This window comes from Apus apus, chromosome 2 (genome assembly GCF_020740795.1).
Source record: "Apus apus isolate bApuApu2 chromosome 2, bApuApu2.pri.cur, whole genome shotgun sequence".
Classification (NCBI taxonomy): domain Eukaryota; kingdom Metazoa; phylum Chordata; class Aves; order Apodiformes; family Apodidae; genus Apus; species Apus apus.
Genome location: NC_067283.1, coordinates 9,395,780 through 9,415,457, shown reverse-complemented (window position 1 = coordinate 9,415,457; position 19,678 = coordinate 9,395,780). Strand labels below are relative to the sequence as shown.

Below are 19,678 nucleotides of genomic sequence, written 5' to 3'. Positions count from 1 at the left end.
CTGATAGTTATCATTCACTTCTTAAGTTCCAGTCAAAGCTTAATAGATTTTTCTTGTGTCTAAATTTAAACATAATTTAGTAAGAACTGAAGATAAAAAGACATTTTCCTTATTTCAGTGCTAATCTTATGAAAAATTGAAACATTTACTACTATATAACTAACCTCTGGATATGCTTCTAAGAGAAATCTGTATTTTAATAGCAGTGAAACTAGCCATTTTTTAAGACAGTTAAAATACATTAAAGAATTTTAGTAAATATTCCAAACCTAATTGATTGAAATGGACATAGGTGTTACCAACTGTGAAAAAAGATCAGGATACCATTACCAAACACTCTTACTGTTTATTTATTCCCTGTCTAGGAACCTGATTTAGAGGCAATAAAATGCAATCAGTACACAAACCAGAATCAGGAATCATCTGCTAATGGAACTTTTAATTGAGGAGTGACCACTGACATGAGGTAATTCTTTCCATGCAGAACTCCTTGCAGAGACCTCTATGCACTTTATCACAGTAAACAATCACTAACATATGCATTAAAGAAAATTTCAATACATTATGACCCAATAAATATCACAATACATCAATACACACTTTTCCTTCCTAAAGATTTAGAGTAGAAAAACCATATTTCAGTAGTCTTTTAGTGCTAGACATATATTTACAAGGTTAGTACTACCGTAGCTATTTGCAATCAAAAGATAATTGGTTATGTTAAATGAACACAAAGGAATTGTCAAGCTGAATAACTGTGTCAGAAAATAGATTCAGATTCATTCTACATTCATAAATCATGAGATTGACTTCCAAAAGGTACCAATTTCACTCTCTTTTGAAGGTGCTTCTGCACTGTAAATGTATAATAAGAGCATGCCACTTTACATGGTAAATTCCTGTTTTGATTCCATTTCAGGTGATTTAGGATTTTCTGAGGCAAATGATCAACTAACTGGCTTTTAAGCAAAATGCTGAGTCTACAAAATCATGTGCAGTGTAACTGAAATTAATAAAATTTAAACAATTACCTCCTCTATGTATCAATATCACTAACCCCATACCTGCCCTTCTAGGTACTAGTAGTATCAATTGTGGTTGCATCTCAAATCAATTAAGAGTGTACTGATTTAAGCCAAGCCAAAGTGGATCTTAATTAAATGGACAACAAGAAAATGAAAGTGTAGCCAAAAAAATCAGAAGAAAAAACAAACACCAAAAACCCTTTAACAGAGAAACAGAGGAAGAGTAGAAGAGCAATGCTTGATGCACCATCCTATCAAATATTCAAATACAGGAAATCCAATTTTCCTCATTGTAGAATTGTCTTGATTTGCTCCCTCCCTACAAGCTTTTCACGTGAAAAGGGCACACAAACATTATAAGAACAATTGCTTGAAGGTTTTAACTCCGTATATGCAGCTTATTCATGTTTTAAGGGTTTAGGATCTGATCCAGATCTTCCTGTGAAAAGACTCCCACTGATTCAATCCATTTTAGATAAGGCCCCCAGGATGATAATTACTTTAGCTTTTCTGCAAAATGGAGACTGTTAACACAAGTTAGAATTGTACCTTCCATACAGGAACAGAATCTCACATAACAAATGATCTGTCACAACTTTATTCAAAGCTACAGAAAAAAAAAATATCATAAATAATTTATGGTCCCATATTTACTACTAGGGTAATAAAATTTGCATTTGATTAACACTATTGCCCTTCTAATGTTTTAAGTTTACCAAAAAAGACATATTTTATAACTTTTTCAATTATCTAAATGTTATTAAACATATATATGTGCACAGAACAGCACATTATATCTTAAATCAGCGCAATAACCCATTAAAAAGTATTGTTATGAAAATAAACAACAAACTGTCATCCACCAGGCCATGCAAATTACTGACTTCCTATATAACATTAAATATCAAAGACTAAACCTAGACTGCCTCATCTATTAATCATAAAAAATAATGCTAAAATTTAAAATAAACACATTGGTTTTGCTCAGTCCTTTCTGCTTCCCCTATCAAAGCTTTTTACTTGGATCCACAAAGGAAAGAAGCACCACATTTTGTTGGTTTTATTGTCTTCCCAACCATTTAAGATAAAAGTCTGGGCAAAACAAATCTAAATCTTCTCAGAAAATTCCAGTGTCTTCCAAGGACTGCAGATTCTACTACTTAGAAAAAGATATTTAATTTTTTTATTTCAAAGATAGTGTATATGTTCTTAGCTACATGAGTGCATGATCCACTAGTGCTCTTCAATATGCTAGAAAAGGAGAACTGATATGGAGCTGGTGGAATTCAGTATAACCAAAGATGCTGCATGTATTAGACAAAAATCTCTAGTGTCAGAGAGAGTCACTTGTTAAAGGTGCAAAGACAAGTACTGCAAAACACAATATATTCAAGAACTAGCAGGTTTATGTCAAAAAGGAGGAAGAGGAAACGATAAAAAGTTATAATTCTAATCCTTCAACGGACTTTGGCCACACTCTTAAACCAATGCTGATACTTATTAAATATAAGTAAATTATCTTATGAATTATGTACTTGCTGTCAAATAATTCCAAATGCAAATCATGTCCTTTTCCTCAACATCTGCCACATTAACATCTTTTAATAAATGTAAATCTAAGCTGAAAATTGAGAAAGATTATGTGATACATTAGGCTGAGTGTAGGTAAGAACACGGTAAAGTTCTGATCTTAATTCTGTGCCTGTCACTTTTCTACTGATCACTGCTTCTGTTGAAATGGTTAACACCAGTGTTTGCCTCTTGTCAGCTTTGCATCAGACCATCCAAGAATCCGCAGAGAGAAAAATCCTCATTTAAGATTCATAGGTCTTGCTTCCAAACTTCCCTCATCTGGCTATGCTGCTTAAAGTTTTGGCAGCCTGTCAAACTAGCAACTTTTATGTTCTCCTGAGTGAAGCCCACTATATTGCCAAAGCTGCAGCAGGGAAGTCTGCACATGGAAGATTTTTAGTGGTGCAAGAACAGCTATTGCATGCAGAAAGGAAGTTAAACTAAATCAGGTGGCTCCCCACTATCCAGTCCTACCTACCGTGAAAGCAAAAGGATTACAATGATCCGTCCATACCCCTGGGACATCACATGGGACAACAAGACTTTACTTTCCAGAGAGGACAAAAAAGAGAATCGGGGACTAGAACACCTCTGCCTGAACATCCCTGACAGCCCAGGACAACCTCAGCTCTCAAGCAAAGCCTAGGACTCAGTCACTGTGGGTGAAACTAAGAAGTTCAAGCTTCAAACCTCACTGGTGGGGGGAGACTGCTGACCTGAGGTGTGTGTGGTAAGCTCAGCTTTTACTTGTAAGGAAAAGAAAGGAAAATGCTTAAAAGGCACCAATGTTAAAATAATATTTACATTACAGTCTAAAGTCACTGAAAGGAGAGAAATGTAAACTTAGGAAGTGTTTGAGTAGCTGTTGTTTAAGCAAACTCATTTTTTTTCTTTTTTTTTAAGAATGATTTCAGACAACATATGCAATTACATGGTCACATGGTATTATTTCTACAAGACCTTTTGCTCATTCAGTGATTAGTAAAAGTTGCATGGATAGCTATGCAGAGTGTATAGTATCCAGACTACAATTTCTTCACTAACCACAAAAGTACACCTAAATAATAAAAAATTTATCTAGCAGTAAAAGAAATTTTTAGATACACCATTTTTCAAGGCAAGTTTAAATTTTCAGATGTTTGTACTTCTGAACTGACCAACTAACACTGATTATGTCAAGCTGTTAGAAACTTCCTGAGGAGAAGAAAAACTGAATTATGTGTAAACCTATGGTACTGAAAGTCAAATGCATTTGGATTTTAGTATGAAATGGTTACCAGGAGACAGAGAATTTCTATAAATTATTATATTTTAATGTATTTGTTTTCTGATAACACTGAAACTTCTTACATAAGAGTTTTTGGTAGCAGAGCTCTTTACATACTGGTTTCCACAAATAAGAAATTGCTGTGGATGCCTGATTGCTTCCTTTGCATTATATCTATTTTGTTTACAAAGGAGCTTTTAATAATCCACTATTGCTCTCAAATAGCCCTGTGCAAAGCATAAAGTGGACAGATTTTTGAAAACGGGTGAGTGAATATTCAGTAACTTAACCAAGACCACAATACTGGCAGGTTTTGAATAGTATGGTCGTGCCTTATCTTTCTGTTTAATTCATCAGCTCTTTAAACACACTACTAAAAAGGTGTCTGTGCACCTGGGTAGGGGTAATTATTAAATAACACTGTCAATTCTTACCTTATGTAAACATACTGCAAATACAAAAACAATTTATGCTTTCAAAATGTTAAATAATAGATCCTATTATTCTAAAAAATCAAAAGTAAGACTAAACTTGTAGCACTCTATGGGAGATAAAACCTATTTTGCAACTTCTGTCTTTATGCTAATACTTGAAATCCAATTACAGAAGGCAATGTGTGTTTTGACAGAAGAAATTGAAGATTCAAAATTACAATCTTATTTTGAAAAACTTCCACTTGAAAACTGAGCCCTGCCCCATTCCAAGATAAACACCAAACATTTTCAGAGTGAAGTAATTTCCTCGTAATACCACAAAAGTATTTGCTTCCCCATTCCAAAAATCTATACATGTAGAAAGAAAATGAAGCCTTGGATATGTAACATAGGTTATAATTACAAACTTTATTGTATTAGCACTGAATCCATCTCCCATTCAGAGCAGAAACATCCTTCAAAGATTATTTCATTGAAACAGCTGATTTGAAATGTTCATTCCTTAACAAGTTTGGATATTGCAATAACTAGGATGCATTAGCAGAGAATTTGCCTACAAAGTGGTAGTTTAATCTGGCAACTCTAAAGAACAGCACTCTTGTTTCAACACAAGTTGGCCAACAACATCCTCTTAAACCACTGCCAGCTACATTAAAAACACATCCAAGTGTATGTTAAGTCTCACTGCAAGTCAGCAGGATTTTAGCCTCCAAAATAATTCAGGCAGTTAAGCAAGGCTTTTACATCTTAAACACATCCAGCTTTAGATAGCTGAGTAGCAATCAATATATTTTTTTTCTGAAATGGAATCCATATTCCAAACTTGGTTTCACAATTATTAGCTTTACAGAAGTTATTTCAAGGACTCAGAAGCCAACAGCCTCAGTACTAAACCTGCCCATAAAAAAACCTCAGTGTAATAAATGTTTGCAATGGTCTATCTTTTTTCTTGTTTTTCCTTCCCCTTCATTTTATTATCTAGCTCCACAGGTGTGCGTTAGTCTTTGAATGTTCACAACACCAAAATACCAAGCACGAAAACTAAAGAAAGATGCAAAACATGAAAACCCAAGCAGAATAAGGGAAAATTAATTTGCATATGGCTCATAAGTACAGTAAACACTCATGGCAAATTTTAAATGCTAGCAAGAATTGTATCTCGTACAACTGAAAACTACTTGTTTCTGAAAATATTAATTTCATATATTCCAAATGACAAAAATGCCATTGCAGTCAAATTCCAGAAAGCCTCAGGTTAAAAACCACCATAAGTAGAGTAGTTCTGTTGGCTTCAATCAACTTCACTTAAAGCACATGCATAAATACAGAAGCAAACATATGCACACTTTGCTCAACTGGCAGTCTCAGTATCTCAAACCCTCTGTATCCCTCAAGTATGTAACCTATTAAAATTAATCAGAAATTTGGGATTATTTATGGAATTAATGTTCAGACCCAACATCTGAAAGTCACTTCTCTCAACTATGCAAAAATCATCATTTTTCCCATCTACCCCTATCTAAAAAGCAAAAAAAAAAAATCACATTACTGAATAATCTCAGTATTGCCATAGCTTTATGTTATACAACACTGGTTTTACCTTTCCAAGCATTCTTCCAAGAAAGTAGTAATGTCGGGCATAAGAATCTCCAACAAGCATCTGTGCAGCAGGGTTAGGGTAAAGAAGTCCCTCATTGGTGGTCTTAAAAAATCCCTGGTTAGGGTTAAATCCTGATTTAAGTAGTTCATTCAGAAATTCTCTGAAGATTCCACCACCATCAATACCAGCTTCATCAAGACCATGTGCATTAAGTAAGTGAACACGAATGCGCTTTTTTAGGTCAGGTTCTGTAGAGAAAGGGGAAAGAGAAACTCAAATGCAACTATCTGCTTGAAATTTGTTTGGATGAAAACACACCTGGCTGCACATACAAACATATCTACACTAACTTTGTATAAAGCAATTGAACAAGTAAATAGTACTGTAGCAAACATCTACTACTGATTTGAATTTTGGAACATTCAGTATGTGAAACTCACTTCGTACAAAGGGTCTTGCTTTAAGAGTCATCAAAAGATGGAGTGGAAAGACACTGGGCGGGGAAGAAAAAAATCCTACAAAATATTCTGAAGAGGCCCAGGATAATTTGAAAATTCTGTTTATATAAAATACTGTGAATGCAAGGTTTGACTTTCTCCCGTCTGATGGAAACATCAATAAGCACTGAGTTCCCTTAAAGGGGCTGACTGTTAAGCTATTGCACTAAACATACTCTTTGAAACTGAACTAAATATTTTTTAGAATTTGGATTCATTGCCATGTCACATAATTCCAACAAGCAAGGCATGGTAAAGACAGACAAGTTCTGAAGGCAGGTGTTCTGCTTGTTTCAGAGAATGATGCTACTTGAGAAAGCAAGAAATATTTAATCCTTGAATTATGCCTACCTAACAGGGAAGGAAGACCTTTTTACTCAGTTCACTGAAGGCTTCCTAAGATCTAACCAAATACACAGATTTTATCTGAACCCTGGTATTGACTACACTCGCATCCCAACAAATTAACCAGTAATAAACCAGTAACAATAAAATGTACTGCTTACAAGGGCTATAAATGCACACATTTAGGACAGACAGCTGATGTTCATGAAAGAATCTTAAGCATCTTTTAGCAAAAAAATTATTCCTGAACAACCAAGTGCCTGTCTCACACTAGCAAATCACAGAATTGTCAGAATTGGAAGGGACCTCTAGAAATCACCTAGTCAAACTCCCCTGCTAAAGCAGGGTTCTCCTAGAGCACATTACTCAGGACTGCATCCAGAAGGGTCTTGAACATCTTCAGAGAAGAGGACTCCACAACCCCCCTGGGCAGCCTGTCCCAGTGCTCTGTCACCCTCACCTTAAATTTTTTTTCCTCATAGTTAAATGGAACTTCCCATGCTTCCACTTGTGCCCATTGCCCCTCGTCCTGTCACTGGGAACTCCTGAAAAGAGCCTGGCTCCATCTCCCTTGCACCCACCCTTTAGATACTTATAGGCATTAATAAGGTCTCCCCTCAGCCTTGCCTTCTCCAGGATAAAGAGGCCCAGCTCTCCCAGCCCTTTCCTCATAAGGGAGATGCTCCAATCTCCCAATCATCTTCGTTGCCCTCTGCTGGACTCTCTCTAGTAGTTCCTTGTCTATCTTGAACTGGGGAGCCCAAAATCGGATGCAGTATTCCAGATGTGGCCCCACTGGGGCAGACAGAGACAAGGATTACCTCCTTTGACCTACTGGCCATGCTCGTCCTAATGCACTCCAGGATTTCACTGGCCTTCTTGGCAACGAGGGCACATTGCTGGCTCATGGGTAATTTACTATCTACTAGGACTCCCATATCCTTCTCCTTGGAACTGCTTTCCAGCAGGTCCACTGATGTCGCAAGCCAGTACTGGGGGGCTAACCTATATTGGTGCATACAGTTCTTCCTCCCCAGCTGTAGGATCTTTCATTTGCCCTTGTTGAACCTCATTAGTCTGCTCTCAGCCCAGCTCTCTAGCCTGTCCAGGTCATGCTGGATGGCAGCACAGCACTCTGATGCCAGCTACTCCTCCCAGTTTGGTATCATCAACAAACTTGCTGAGCATACACTCATGTCCCCTTGCAAGACTTTGAGTTCTATGACCACAGGCTGCTTTACAAGACACCAGGACTGCTGGCAACAGATGGGGTACATGCATCACAAATGGGGGAAAGGATTCTGGGTCAGGAGCTAGCAGCACTCATTGAAAGGTCTTTAAATTAGACTTAAAAGAGGCAGGGGTAAAGCTGGACCTTACTAGAGAGGAGCCTGGAAGTGGCATGCCAGTACCAGGGGGACAGTGTAGTAGTAAGGTCCAACAGTCAGCTGTCCTAGTGGAGATGAGGGATGCTAGGCTAGCAGCTATGGAAGCATCTTCAAACTGGTGGGAATTAGGGCTTCTTCCTTCAAAAAGGTGGCAGGACCATTAATCCAGCTGAAGTGCATTTATACCAATGTGTGCAGTATGGGGAACAAACAGGATGACCTGGAGGTCTGCATGGGGTCACAGGGCCATGATCCCATTGCAATTACTGAGACTTGGTGGGATAGCTCAGATTATTGGAATGCTGTCATGGATGGCAAAATACTGTTTAGGAAAGACAGGTCATCAAAGCAGGGTAGTGGAGTGGCTCTTTCTGTGAAAAACCATCTGGGATGCATTGAGCTCTGTCTTGGAGAGAAGGAGGAAGGTGTTGAGAGCTTATGGGTGAGAATTAAGGGGCAGACTAACGTGGAGAACACTATTGTGGGCGTTTACCACAGGCCACCAGGTCAGGATGAGGCCTTTTACAGGCAGCTGAAAGTAGCCTCATGATCACAAGCCCTTGTTCTCATGGGGGAATTCAACCACTCAGTTATTTGCTGGAAGGGCAACACAGTCAGGCACGCATGGTCCAGGAGGTTCCTGCACAGCACTGATGAAAACTTTCTGACACAGCTGGCTGAGGAACCTACAAGAAGGGGTGTGCTGCTTAACCTGGCATTAACAAACAAAGAAGGTCTTGTTGTGGGTATGAAGGTTGGAGGCAACCTTGGCTGTAGCGACTATGAAATAAATGGTGGAGTTTACTATTTTGTGTGGAAGAAGTAGTAGTTACAGCACTGGACTTGAGGAATGCGAAGTTTAGCCTCTTCAAAGACCTACTCAGTGAAATACCATGGGCCAGGGCTCTGGAAGGTATCAATGTCCATCAGAGCTGGGCAACTTTCAAACACTACTTGCTCCAAGCTCAAGACTGGTGCCTCCCTGTGAGGAAGAAATCAAGCAGATGAGGCAGGAGAACTGCATGGATGGGTCTTCTAGAAAAAAATTAATGGAAGGGTCTTCTGGAAAAAATTAAATGGAAGCAGGAAATTTACAGAATGTGGAAAACAGGGCTGGCCACTTGGGAAGAATATAGGAACATGGTCAGAGAATACAGGGATGCAACAAAAAAAGCTAAGGTCCACCTGGAATTAAATCTGGTGAGGGGTATCAAGGACAACAAGAAGAGTTTCTTCCAGTACACCAATAGAAAAAGGAAGACAAGGGAAAATGTAATGCCTGCTGATGAATGAGGTGGGCACCCTTAGTGGCAGAAGACAGAATGTGGAGCTATTGATTGTCTTCTTTGATTCAGTCTTCCCTGCAAAAGCAGACCCTCTTGAATCCCAGACCCTGGAGGTAAGAGATAAGGTCTGGAAAGACGAAGACTTGCCCTCAGTAGAGGAAGACCAGGTTAGCGGCCACCTAGCCAATCTGGATATCCATAAATCCATGGGCCATGATGGAATGCACCCACAAGTTCTGAGAAAGCTGGCAGATGTTATTGCTAAGGCCACTGAGGACTGGAAGAGAGCTAATGTCACTTCAGTCTTCAAGAAGGAGAATCCAGGGAACTACAGGCCAGTGAGTCTCACCTCCATCCTGAGTAAGGTGTTGGAAAAAATCATTCTGGACGTGATCACAAAACAAGTGAAAGCACAGAATGTCACTGGGAGAAGTCAGCATGGATTCACCAAACTGACATCATACTTGACCAATCTGATTGCATTCTACAACATTCTGTCTGCCTAGACGACGGGAGAGCTGTGGATGTTGTCTACCTTGACTTCAGGAAGGCTTTTGACACTGTCTCCCATAACACCCTTGCTAGGAAACTGAGGGAGTGTGGGCTAGATTTGTGGACAGTGAGGTGGACTGAGTCCCCTGTATCATCATGGTGGCCTTCTGCAGGACACATTTTTGTGTGTTAATGTACTGGGATGCCCAGAGCATCCCAGTACATTGGTACTGCATCTGTGAGCTGTGCTCTTGCTAATTCAGCTAATGCATTAGCTTTCCTTGCACCAGGGGGAAGATGTCCACTACGAGCCCCAGCGTTCTTTACTGAAAAGAGCTTCCTAGAGAGTCAGTGCTCAGTCTGTACTGCCACACGAGGTTATTACAGCACAGGTACAGGATCTTCCTTTACTCTTTCCTAAACTCCATGAGTACTCCAGTACCGCCTTTTCTTCAATCTGTCCAGGGCCCTCTGAGTGGCCACCTGGCCTTCCAGTACACTGACCATTCACCTCAACTTCATATTGCCTGTGACATCAGTCAGATTGTCAGACTGCAGACTAAGTTTAAGAAAAATGCATTCTAAAACTGCTTTTGTAGTTTTATTACACTGTACTAAGTAAAGTCTTCACAGAAAATAATTCTCATGTAAAGCTATCTCCTTATTAAACAAATAAATTGACTTGCCTGTTACTTGACATTGCACTAGTGCTTATACTGCAGTTTCTGAACTGTATTTTCAAACATTAGGTCCAGAGGGAGGAGGAACACAACAGAGTCAACTTTTCCCCTTTTCCAATTCCATTTTGTTTTTCTCTTTTTAAGAAACCAGTTAATAACTCACACTAAACTTAGTGCAATGGAATTACTGACACCCACTAGCAAAGAGGCTAACCAGCCAACTGCACATATAATTTCCAGATGATTATGCAGTGACATCTCCTGATCAGTCTTTAAAACTTTCCAAAATTAGGATAACTTATTTTGTAAATAATTAAAAAAAAATTTAGTCTAAATGTATTTCTTTTAGGTGATTATAGTTTTAAACACAGGTATAAATCCTATTTATAAATAGAACAGTATATTTAATACAGTCAGAGTAAAGGAAATCAAGAAAAGGTATGAACTCTAGTAATTTTATACAAACCAAGAATACCAACATCTCTTCTTCCTCTCTAAACCTAACAGCTGTCCAAGAGGTAACATGCATGCTACAGAAGGTGAGATTCACATGGCAAATTTTTAAGTATTTGGTAAATCCTCTTTTTATATGCAAAAATACCATATAACTAATAAGGACCCTTTTTCGCAAGCCTGATCTACTTTGGCATTTTGGCTTCTACAGCAGATGCTCTCACACAAATTCACACCAAGGTCTGATTTAAATCAAGGTGGTAAAATATGTACTAGTACATACTGTCACTACGAAGTGCAGTGCATTATCCCTATCAGCCACAAAGTACACAGCAAATACTGTGCAGTCTAGGTTTTCTTTTTTTACACAGGTTACCAAAGCAGATAATATCTAATGAACTACTTATATAAATATACCAAGTAGAGTTATTTGAACGACTAAAGTGTCAAGAAAAGCCTCCCAAAAGTAGGTTTGAATTAAGGAATGTTATATAAAAGAGAATGAGACTGCAGAAATTACAGTGTGGATGCGAGTGATTTTTACATAAAAACGAGGAAATTTCGCTGTATAAGGACTTTCACATCTTATACTTTTAACATCCTACTTCAGTAAGCAAATATGTAACTACATTGTAAGAACAGTTAAATGTTATAAACAAAGTGATTATAACTTATTTGTAAACCTACCATTTTCAGGAGAAAGTTTATCATAAGCATCTTCATAAATATAATTTCTTCTGATAGTGACATTAATTCCATCCAAAAATGGTCCATCTCCTTGAACTTCTTGTTTATCAGCATAGATCAATCTCTGAAAAATCTGTTAAAATGAGTTAAAAGAGAAATCATGTTGTGCAGATCTAAATATTCAATGAGAGATGGTTAATCACTATTATTACTGTCCTTTGCTCCTGGAAGTTGCTTTTAGGCACTCACTTTCAAGTGATTTGTCCTCTCCTTCATCAAGCTGCAGAAATATAATACAGAGCCACTTCCCAAGGGAGGGAAGGAGAGGGGACAGACATGCAAAAAACTTCTTCATGGTAAGATACCATCCTCAAGTCTTTCTACACATAAAGGCACATCTACAGACACTGTGCCAGTCATTCCAGTTTCCTCTCCCTAACTTTCAGAGTTCTGAAATGCAAAGTATTCAAAAACAAAGATAAAAAGTCACAAATATTTTGCACACATATTTTGTTATTTTTTGTAATGCTTAGAAACATTCTCAGTAACAAGAAACCAGGTCTCAGCTCTTCTCTCAGGAGCAGTGAGCAAATAATTGCAAATTTAATACTGGCTAGCACTGCCATATTAAACAAATGCCAGCTGAAATACAAACTGATCTTTCACACTGTGCCTTTGCAAGTCTTCACAACAAGAATCTGTTACAGTTCACCTGAAGAGTAACTGTAGCTGTGTTTCTACGTGAATATGAAGCATAGGAGGAGGCTGCCCTATGTGTAAAGTCCAATATAACCTCAGTTCAGGGAGTGCCTGTTTACTACATCATCTCCTGCATCTTTCCCATATTCAACAGTGTAGTACACTTTCTAAGAGGTGTACTCTCCCAGTAACCATAGAATCACAGAATGGTTTGGGTTGGAAGGGACCATAAAAGTCATCTTGTTCCAATAACATCACAGGTTGCTTTCTTAACTAACAATATTAAGACTCTCCATGGATGTTTAAAAACAACAAATTTACCATGAAAGAGGACAACCTGACAACATCAGACAAAGCTAGAGTAAGGTCTCACATCTACTGTTTCTATGGACAACTGAAGCTAGTGGAGAAGATGCTCTCCAACAAGGATTATAGTGTAGACAAAGCCAGATTCCTCCCTAAAGTACATAGCAGGAAAACAAGACAGTCACAAGCTGCAGAAGGAAGAAAGCTGAATGGGCAGAAGGAAAAAAAATAATCATGACAGTGATTAACTATTGGAAAAGGTTACACAAAGAGTTTGTGAAATCTACATTTGTTGAGATAGTCAAAACTCATCTGGACAAGTCCTTGCGTGTCCTGATCCAACTCTGAGGTTATTCCTGTAGGATGGGGAATTTGGAAGGATGTAGACTAGAGTACCTCTAGAGGTCCTTTACCTGAATTTGACTACAGCTCTATAGTATCATGATGTACAGCCACAGAAACCTTCTTTTTATGTACAGGACATGAGAATATGCACACCACCATATGGTCTACCTAAGCTGTCACTGTCTCTTTTGACAAATAACAATTTACTTTCCCTATGGCAATATTCTTCACTGCCTTGAAGGTGCCTGGCAACTTAATGTCTACAGACAATTCAGTTTCCAAGCAATTGATACTTTTCACAACAAAAGCAGTTCTGAGAAAAAAATCACAGGTAACAGAATAATAGCTTCTTAAAAAATTATTATTGAAGCTGAAATAGGTAATAGAACTAAAAATTATATCTTTAAAATCTAGAAAAATTCAAAAGCAAATCAAACAGTACTAGGATCTTGGAAGTTTTAAAATACATACTCTATTAAAGTTCATCAACTCAGCTATGAATACAGAAATTAATCTCTATGTCTTATTTTCCCAAAATGGACATCCACCATTTCATTCTCATTAAATCCATCCACTGCACAAGTCACCAGTCCTGACCTTGCAATCTGTTCATTACAGACACACAGCTAGTTAGTGCTCTGCTTACCACAAGAGGGTGCAATCATGTAGATCAATCACTGAATCACAACTGCAGTTAATTATAAACATATAATTGCTCTCATGTATCTTGGAATACATGTTTCTATATTTAATGCAAGTATTATAAAGGATAATATAACCAGTAAAAAAAAAAGTAATTAAATTCAAATATTCAGTTGCCACCTGATGACTTAAGAAAATCAGTATGGTCTGTCATATCTTTCTGCAGGGAAATGATCCAGTTTCTACTTAGCTAAGTGTTTAAGATTTATTGTAAACAAAAAACTACAAAAACATTTGCATATTGAATTATAAATCAGGTACCTTTACTCTTTCTTCAAATGGAACTACAAAAGGCAGCTCTGTCAGAATTGCAAGTTGTCGTTCTTCAGATACAGAAAGAGGTGCTGGTTCCAAACCCACTTAAACAGAAATAATAATTTCAAAATTTTTGGAAATAACATTTTTTAGTAGTTTATTTTGTATCAAGAGACTCAGTTTATTTGTATAAAAATACAGACATGAACAGTTTATTTACTAAACAGTCACACCAAGCTTTACCTTTCTTTAAACATTAGTTTCTCCAGAAAAATTGTAATATATGCAGTAAAAACACACTGAAAACAGAATGTGTATAAAAATTACTCCTGCATTTTTTATTGTATTCAGAAGACATTCTTTTCTTACTATTGACATTTTTTCATTAAGAAAACATACATGACAGAATACAATTTAGAAGTTATAAGTAATTACAATTTTCATCACAGGAATACACAATACTCCCATCCCAATGACAAAATAATTTAGAGCTATTGTGATTTCAGCTACAACATCTATTTTTAATTAAATAATTTTAGGCATAAAACCTGGGAGTTAAACTAAATCTAATGAAGCCACCAGAAGATAACATTTATTTCAATGCGTTTTCTCTCCCAGCAAGGTCACAGTGACCACATTAAATCCTACACCCTGCAGAGAAAGAACGTCAAGAAATTGTACAATATGCTCAAGAAAAAAACAACAAAAAGATCAGAAAAGATTTCAAGAAGCCACAGCAAGACTCAACCACATGCAGTTCCCAAGCTACCATGCAGCTCCTTTGAACCTTCTTATACCCACAGTAGGTGTTTTTAGGAAACAAATCCACTTTGGATGGTGCACAGCAGAAGTGACACTGCTGCCCTAATTTCATGGCAAGAAACTCAGTTGCTGAGCACATATCTGATAGCAAATTGATTAACTGCAGAAAAACTGCATTGTTCATTGACCAGATGCTGTGGCTAAAGGTCCACCTAGCTTCAGTCTACAGAGAAAACAAACCCCACAACTCCTTAGTTTTTTCATTTTCATATTTAATAACCACCTTATTGAAAAAAAGACTCCAGAGCCCAGACCAGTAACAGACCGTATTACCAAACTGAAGTAAATGCTTTACATTACTACCCAGTCTGGAAGTTTAGGATGATGTTTATGATACCTGTGGTGACTATCATCTTGCTGCCCTTCTGCAACTGAACATCACCTTCAATGTTCCTTTTTTTTTGTTTTAACTCCTCAAAGCACTTTCAGTAGGGACATACTAAACACTAATCTAAAGGACATGACCCAAACCATCACTATACTTGATGTATATTCATTTGGGGCAGGTTTCAAAATCGCAAGCCTCTGGAATTTCTAATAAAATGCTTATCTGTGATTACCTTTAGTTTACTTAGTAAACATTTTTAATTAAAGTCAATGTATGCAGCCTATTAAGCTAAGGGTTAAAAGCATTTTAAATAAAAAGTGCATGTACAGCAAAGGTAAATGACTACATGACTTCGACAGTTCAATTATTCCAGTCAATTAGTCAATTTTATCTGCATTTCTCCATCACAGCTTCTTTCTTTAAAGAGAAATATGGGATAGAGTCATCAATACAGAACTCACCAGTCTGGCATTTAAGTAAATGAAAAAGCACAAATAAACACGACCATATGTGATCCAGCAGTACTTTCATGCTAATTGGCTTTAACCCATATGGAGTCAGGAGGGATTAAACAAGTAATATGCACATTGTTACCTACTTGTTTTCACACGTTCATGTTGACTGCATTTTTTTTAGCCTAATTTTGTATAAAAATGAGGTTTACATGAACACACTGTATCACCTTTCCTCACAATCTTGCCTCCAGTGTGACTCTGAGCTAACCAGCCAAATTTTAGCAGAGAACAGGAGATTTAAAAATACTACGTTTTATGAAAATTTTCAACTGGATAGAGAAGAGGAATTCCTTTAGCGACCTGATTACAGAAATTGCAAGGAGAGCTCAGCTTTCTGCTCTGTTCAGTGTGTCATCTTGTCTGACAGCCACCCAGTAAAATGAGGGCATGTAGCTGCCCTGCACTAGCCACAGCACGTGCACTCCTTGTCCACCAACTGCCTGGACCAAGGCATCTACTGACATGGAGGAAACTTGTGCTATTATGGGAAGGAACACCAGGGAGAGAACTCCAGACAGAATATACAGCAGGGGAAGACTAGCACACTAGGAGCACGAGGGAGAATCTCAGTGTAATAAATGTGGAACAGGTCTGACAATGGAGAACACCAAGACAGCAGAACTCTCAAGAGCCATGAAGGTCAATGGAAGAAACAGGGATGGCTGATGTAGAGTCTACAAGGCATACAGGACACAGGCTTGCTAAAGTCTGGCTCTTTTTGCTAAAACGCCTGCTTTTAAGATTTCACCTTAGCAATCACTTAGAATAGGTCAAATCAAATAAATTAAACAAAAAAAAAATTTGATTCAAAATTCTGAGGAGTACTTACACTGGACAAATTAGGTGTTATCTGGCAACTAGACTAATAAGACAATCAAACCTATACTATCATAGCTACTCAAGTAAAAAATATCATTATACAAAATCCTTAAATTTCAAACTTGGACAAAGCCCTCAATTCTGTACAACTCTATGGCAGCATTCAAAGGCTATGGTCTTCTTTAAATTATCTACTCTATCTGGCTAAGATACTCAAGCAGATTACATCATCTTGAAAGAGAGTACAGACTCTCATAGCTTAATAATTTTTGCTGCTTAAAGGCTCAATTTTAAATTCATTACTAAATCTTCACAAGTATTAGTGACCTGAGCATAGCGAGGTAAAATTCTAGAACAGTGACACTACAAAGGTATGAAAAGCTGAAAGAAACAGACTGTTTACATGAAAAAGCACATTGGCACAACTAAACTAGTGTAAATTTACCCTGGTTGCTAAGTTGGTCCAATTTTCTCCTCTTTTGGAGTCCATATATTTTGAGTAATTCAAAGACTTAAGTTTCTGCCTCATCTGATTAGAGACACTATTTATAAGCAGTAATTAATACTTCTCATGGTACCTAAAATGTGTTTGTTACAGTTCAATATGTCATAAAGAAGTTTCTTTGTAGTATACAGTAAAAGCAAAACCTCAGTGTTTTACATCTTCTGCAACTTTATTCATTTTGTACCATATATAACTGTCTTTTGTACATATTAATACATGTATTTTTAACATATATAATTTGTCAACCTCAACGTTTCCCCTCACTAATGCCAGCAGAAGCTTGGGGAAACATCTTATACATGAAACATTCTAAAGACACATACACGTGTATACAAATATGCATTTTTTTTCAATACATGAAACAAAATTATCAGAGATTACCTCGCTTTTGGCTACCATAAAGTCTTTTATACAAAACATGCAACAGAGCTCTACAAAAGGTAGATTTTCTTTGCCTAAGACAAACTGTTATTTTGACTTAGTAAAGCAAAGATGGCACAGACAGTATCTTACCATCCAAAGTAGACTGTAGTGGTCCTATTCTTCCCATTCTTCTGACTCTCCAGACATGTCTAGCAGATGGCACATACAGCTGAGTAACCTAATAAAGTAACAGCATTTTACAGTTAAGTGTTTTTTAATTACACATTACAATTTACTATTACACAGTAAATGCATAAAATTTCCACATCCAAGAACGTGTCTGAATGCCTCAGTATCTTCGCATCTACTCACGCCTCTTTATATTTGTGCTTTAAAGCTGATCTGCAAAATTAACAATATTGTAATATACAAGTCATGTATCATTAAAAACACCATGCAATGTTACATTAAATGCTGGTATTTAAGATACTGGAGAGGCTGAGCTTGAATTTTGAGATGCCAATTAAAACTTTGTTTACTTTGTATTGAGAAGATGGTTAGCATCACAGTTTAAAACTATTAATACTTTTTCTAAGTTGTGTAGGCACTATTTCCTAAGAATTATAAAGAACGGTTGCACAGAAAAATGGAAATCTTGAACACAGAGCAAGCAAATGAACAATTGTAACAAATAATTACTTTATTGTTAACTATTCTGTGCAAAACTTTTAACTATTAAGGCATCTAATAATGCAAGGTACTCTGAGGTTTAACTAGTTTCTAAAGATCTAACTCTTCAATAACTCGAAGGATGCACTTGCACATTCATATTAGAGTTTTCTTTTGCACAAACACATACACTTTTTAATCTCAAACATCTTTTTTTCAAAAGCTCTTAGAAAAAACTGTAATTCCTAGGTAAGTACAAAAAATGCTACTGAACTTTCTTTTATTTTGGATGAGAATTTTGAGGGGATTTTCCCACTTTAGAGCAATTATTTTATTTAGCTTTTTTATTATGAGAAGCACTTTAAATAAGTAGAAAATAAATTGCAACAAAATGTTACTAGGTTTTCAATATTCTCTGCTATAAATGCAGATTACACTGCCACACTATAGAGTGTGTTCTACTTCATGGATTGGAAACGTAACAGAACATGAAAGTTTCTTAACAGATGCAAGACTTTTACATTACAGAAGAGCAGCATTACTCCAGGTTTTAATCCACACTAAATCTGTGCAACATCAACATCACTGATGCAGTCAGGAATCAAACACTTTACCATTGAAACTCTGGCACTTTTAAGGCTATGTGGAAAAAGGGTATTACTCTTACCTTATCTGCTTTAATGTTCTCTTGTTCTGAGAGCCAATGATTTGGTGGGCAGAAATTTCTCCTTGTATCTCTAGATTTCAACATTTTCACTAAGTTTGTGATGACCTAGGTGTCAGAAACACAGACATTCAATGTACATTTAGCACCGAGAATGGAACTGTATAATCCACAAGCAAAAAACTTAAAAAAAACCTTCCGGTAATGTATGAAATTGTTACTTATTTTTAACTTACAAAAACTTCCTCTTATACTTAAATGTCTTAGAATGCTTATTAATACAAATACTTAGAATGCTTATTAATACAAAAGTAATTGTGGTTCACTTTTAAGACATAAAAAAAATTGGCCTATTGAAGTCTCATTCCAAAACCTAAGAACTAGGACTAATTATGGCTAAGTAATCCAAGGACTACCCTGCACACCTAAAAAGTTGTATGCCAGTTCAGGGAAGCCTAAACAAATCGTTACCAGCATTAAATTATTTATTTAAAGAAAGTAACACATAAACAAGTAATTTATACACTGGTCTTTCATGAAGATTTTTTTTTTTTTTTTGCTTATACATGTTTTCAGAAATCAAACTTATGAATACATGTATGTTTTAGGAGAGAGAACTATATAGCTATTCTTTATGATGTCATTCCAAAACCAAGATTCTGAAAAATATGACTGATGTGTAAGTTCTCCTTGTCCACAAGGAGACAGGTTCTTAAATTTCTATACATTGCTTTTCAAGGAAAATGCTCCACAGAAGAATGGAACTTTTGCTTGACGTCTCAAGATAAAGACTACCCATGTGAAACAGCAAGTGCTGATATTTTTAAGGGTGAAGGTCTAAATCTGAAAGGACACTCCTTCTCAATTACTATCTTGTTAGCATTTTCAAAGCAAGCTAGAGGAAAAAAACTGATCATCTCCTCCAGAAGTAGCTAACAATTTATCAAATTAACTGTACCC

General features: G+C 36.9%; 1 protein-coding gene across 3 annotated transcripts in view; it reads right to left on the bottom strand.

The window, feature by feature from the left end:
• UBE3C (ubiquitin protein ligase E3C) overlaps positions 1-19,678 on the bottom strand; it is a 78,643-nt gene that overhangs the window by 24,328 nt on the left and 34,637 nt on the right. For all 3 annotated transcript variants that reach the window (XM_051609354.1, XM_051609355.1, XM_051609356.1), the window contains 5 exons: positions 18,722-18,826; positions 17,536-17,623; positions 14,040-14,137; positions 11,727-11,859; positions 5,899-6,146 (listed from right to left, as the gene is read on the bottom strand). In XM_051609354.1, coding sequence (XP_051465314.1) covers positions 5,899-6,146; positions 11,727-11,859; positions 14,040-14,137; positions 17,536-17,623; positions 18,722-18,826 — 672 coding nt within the window. The remainder of the gene's footprint in view (positions 1-5,898; positions 6,147-11,726; positions 11,860-14,039; positions 14,138-17,535; positions 17,624-18,721; positions 18,827-19,678) is intronic.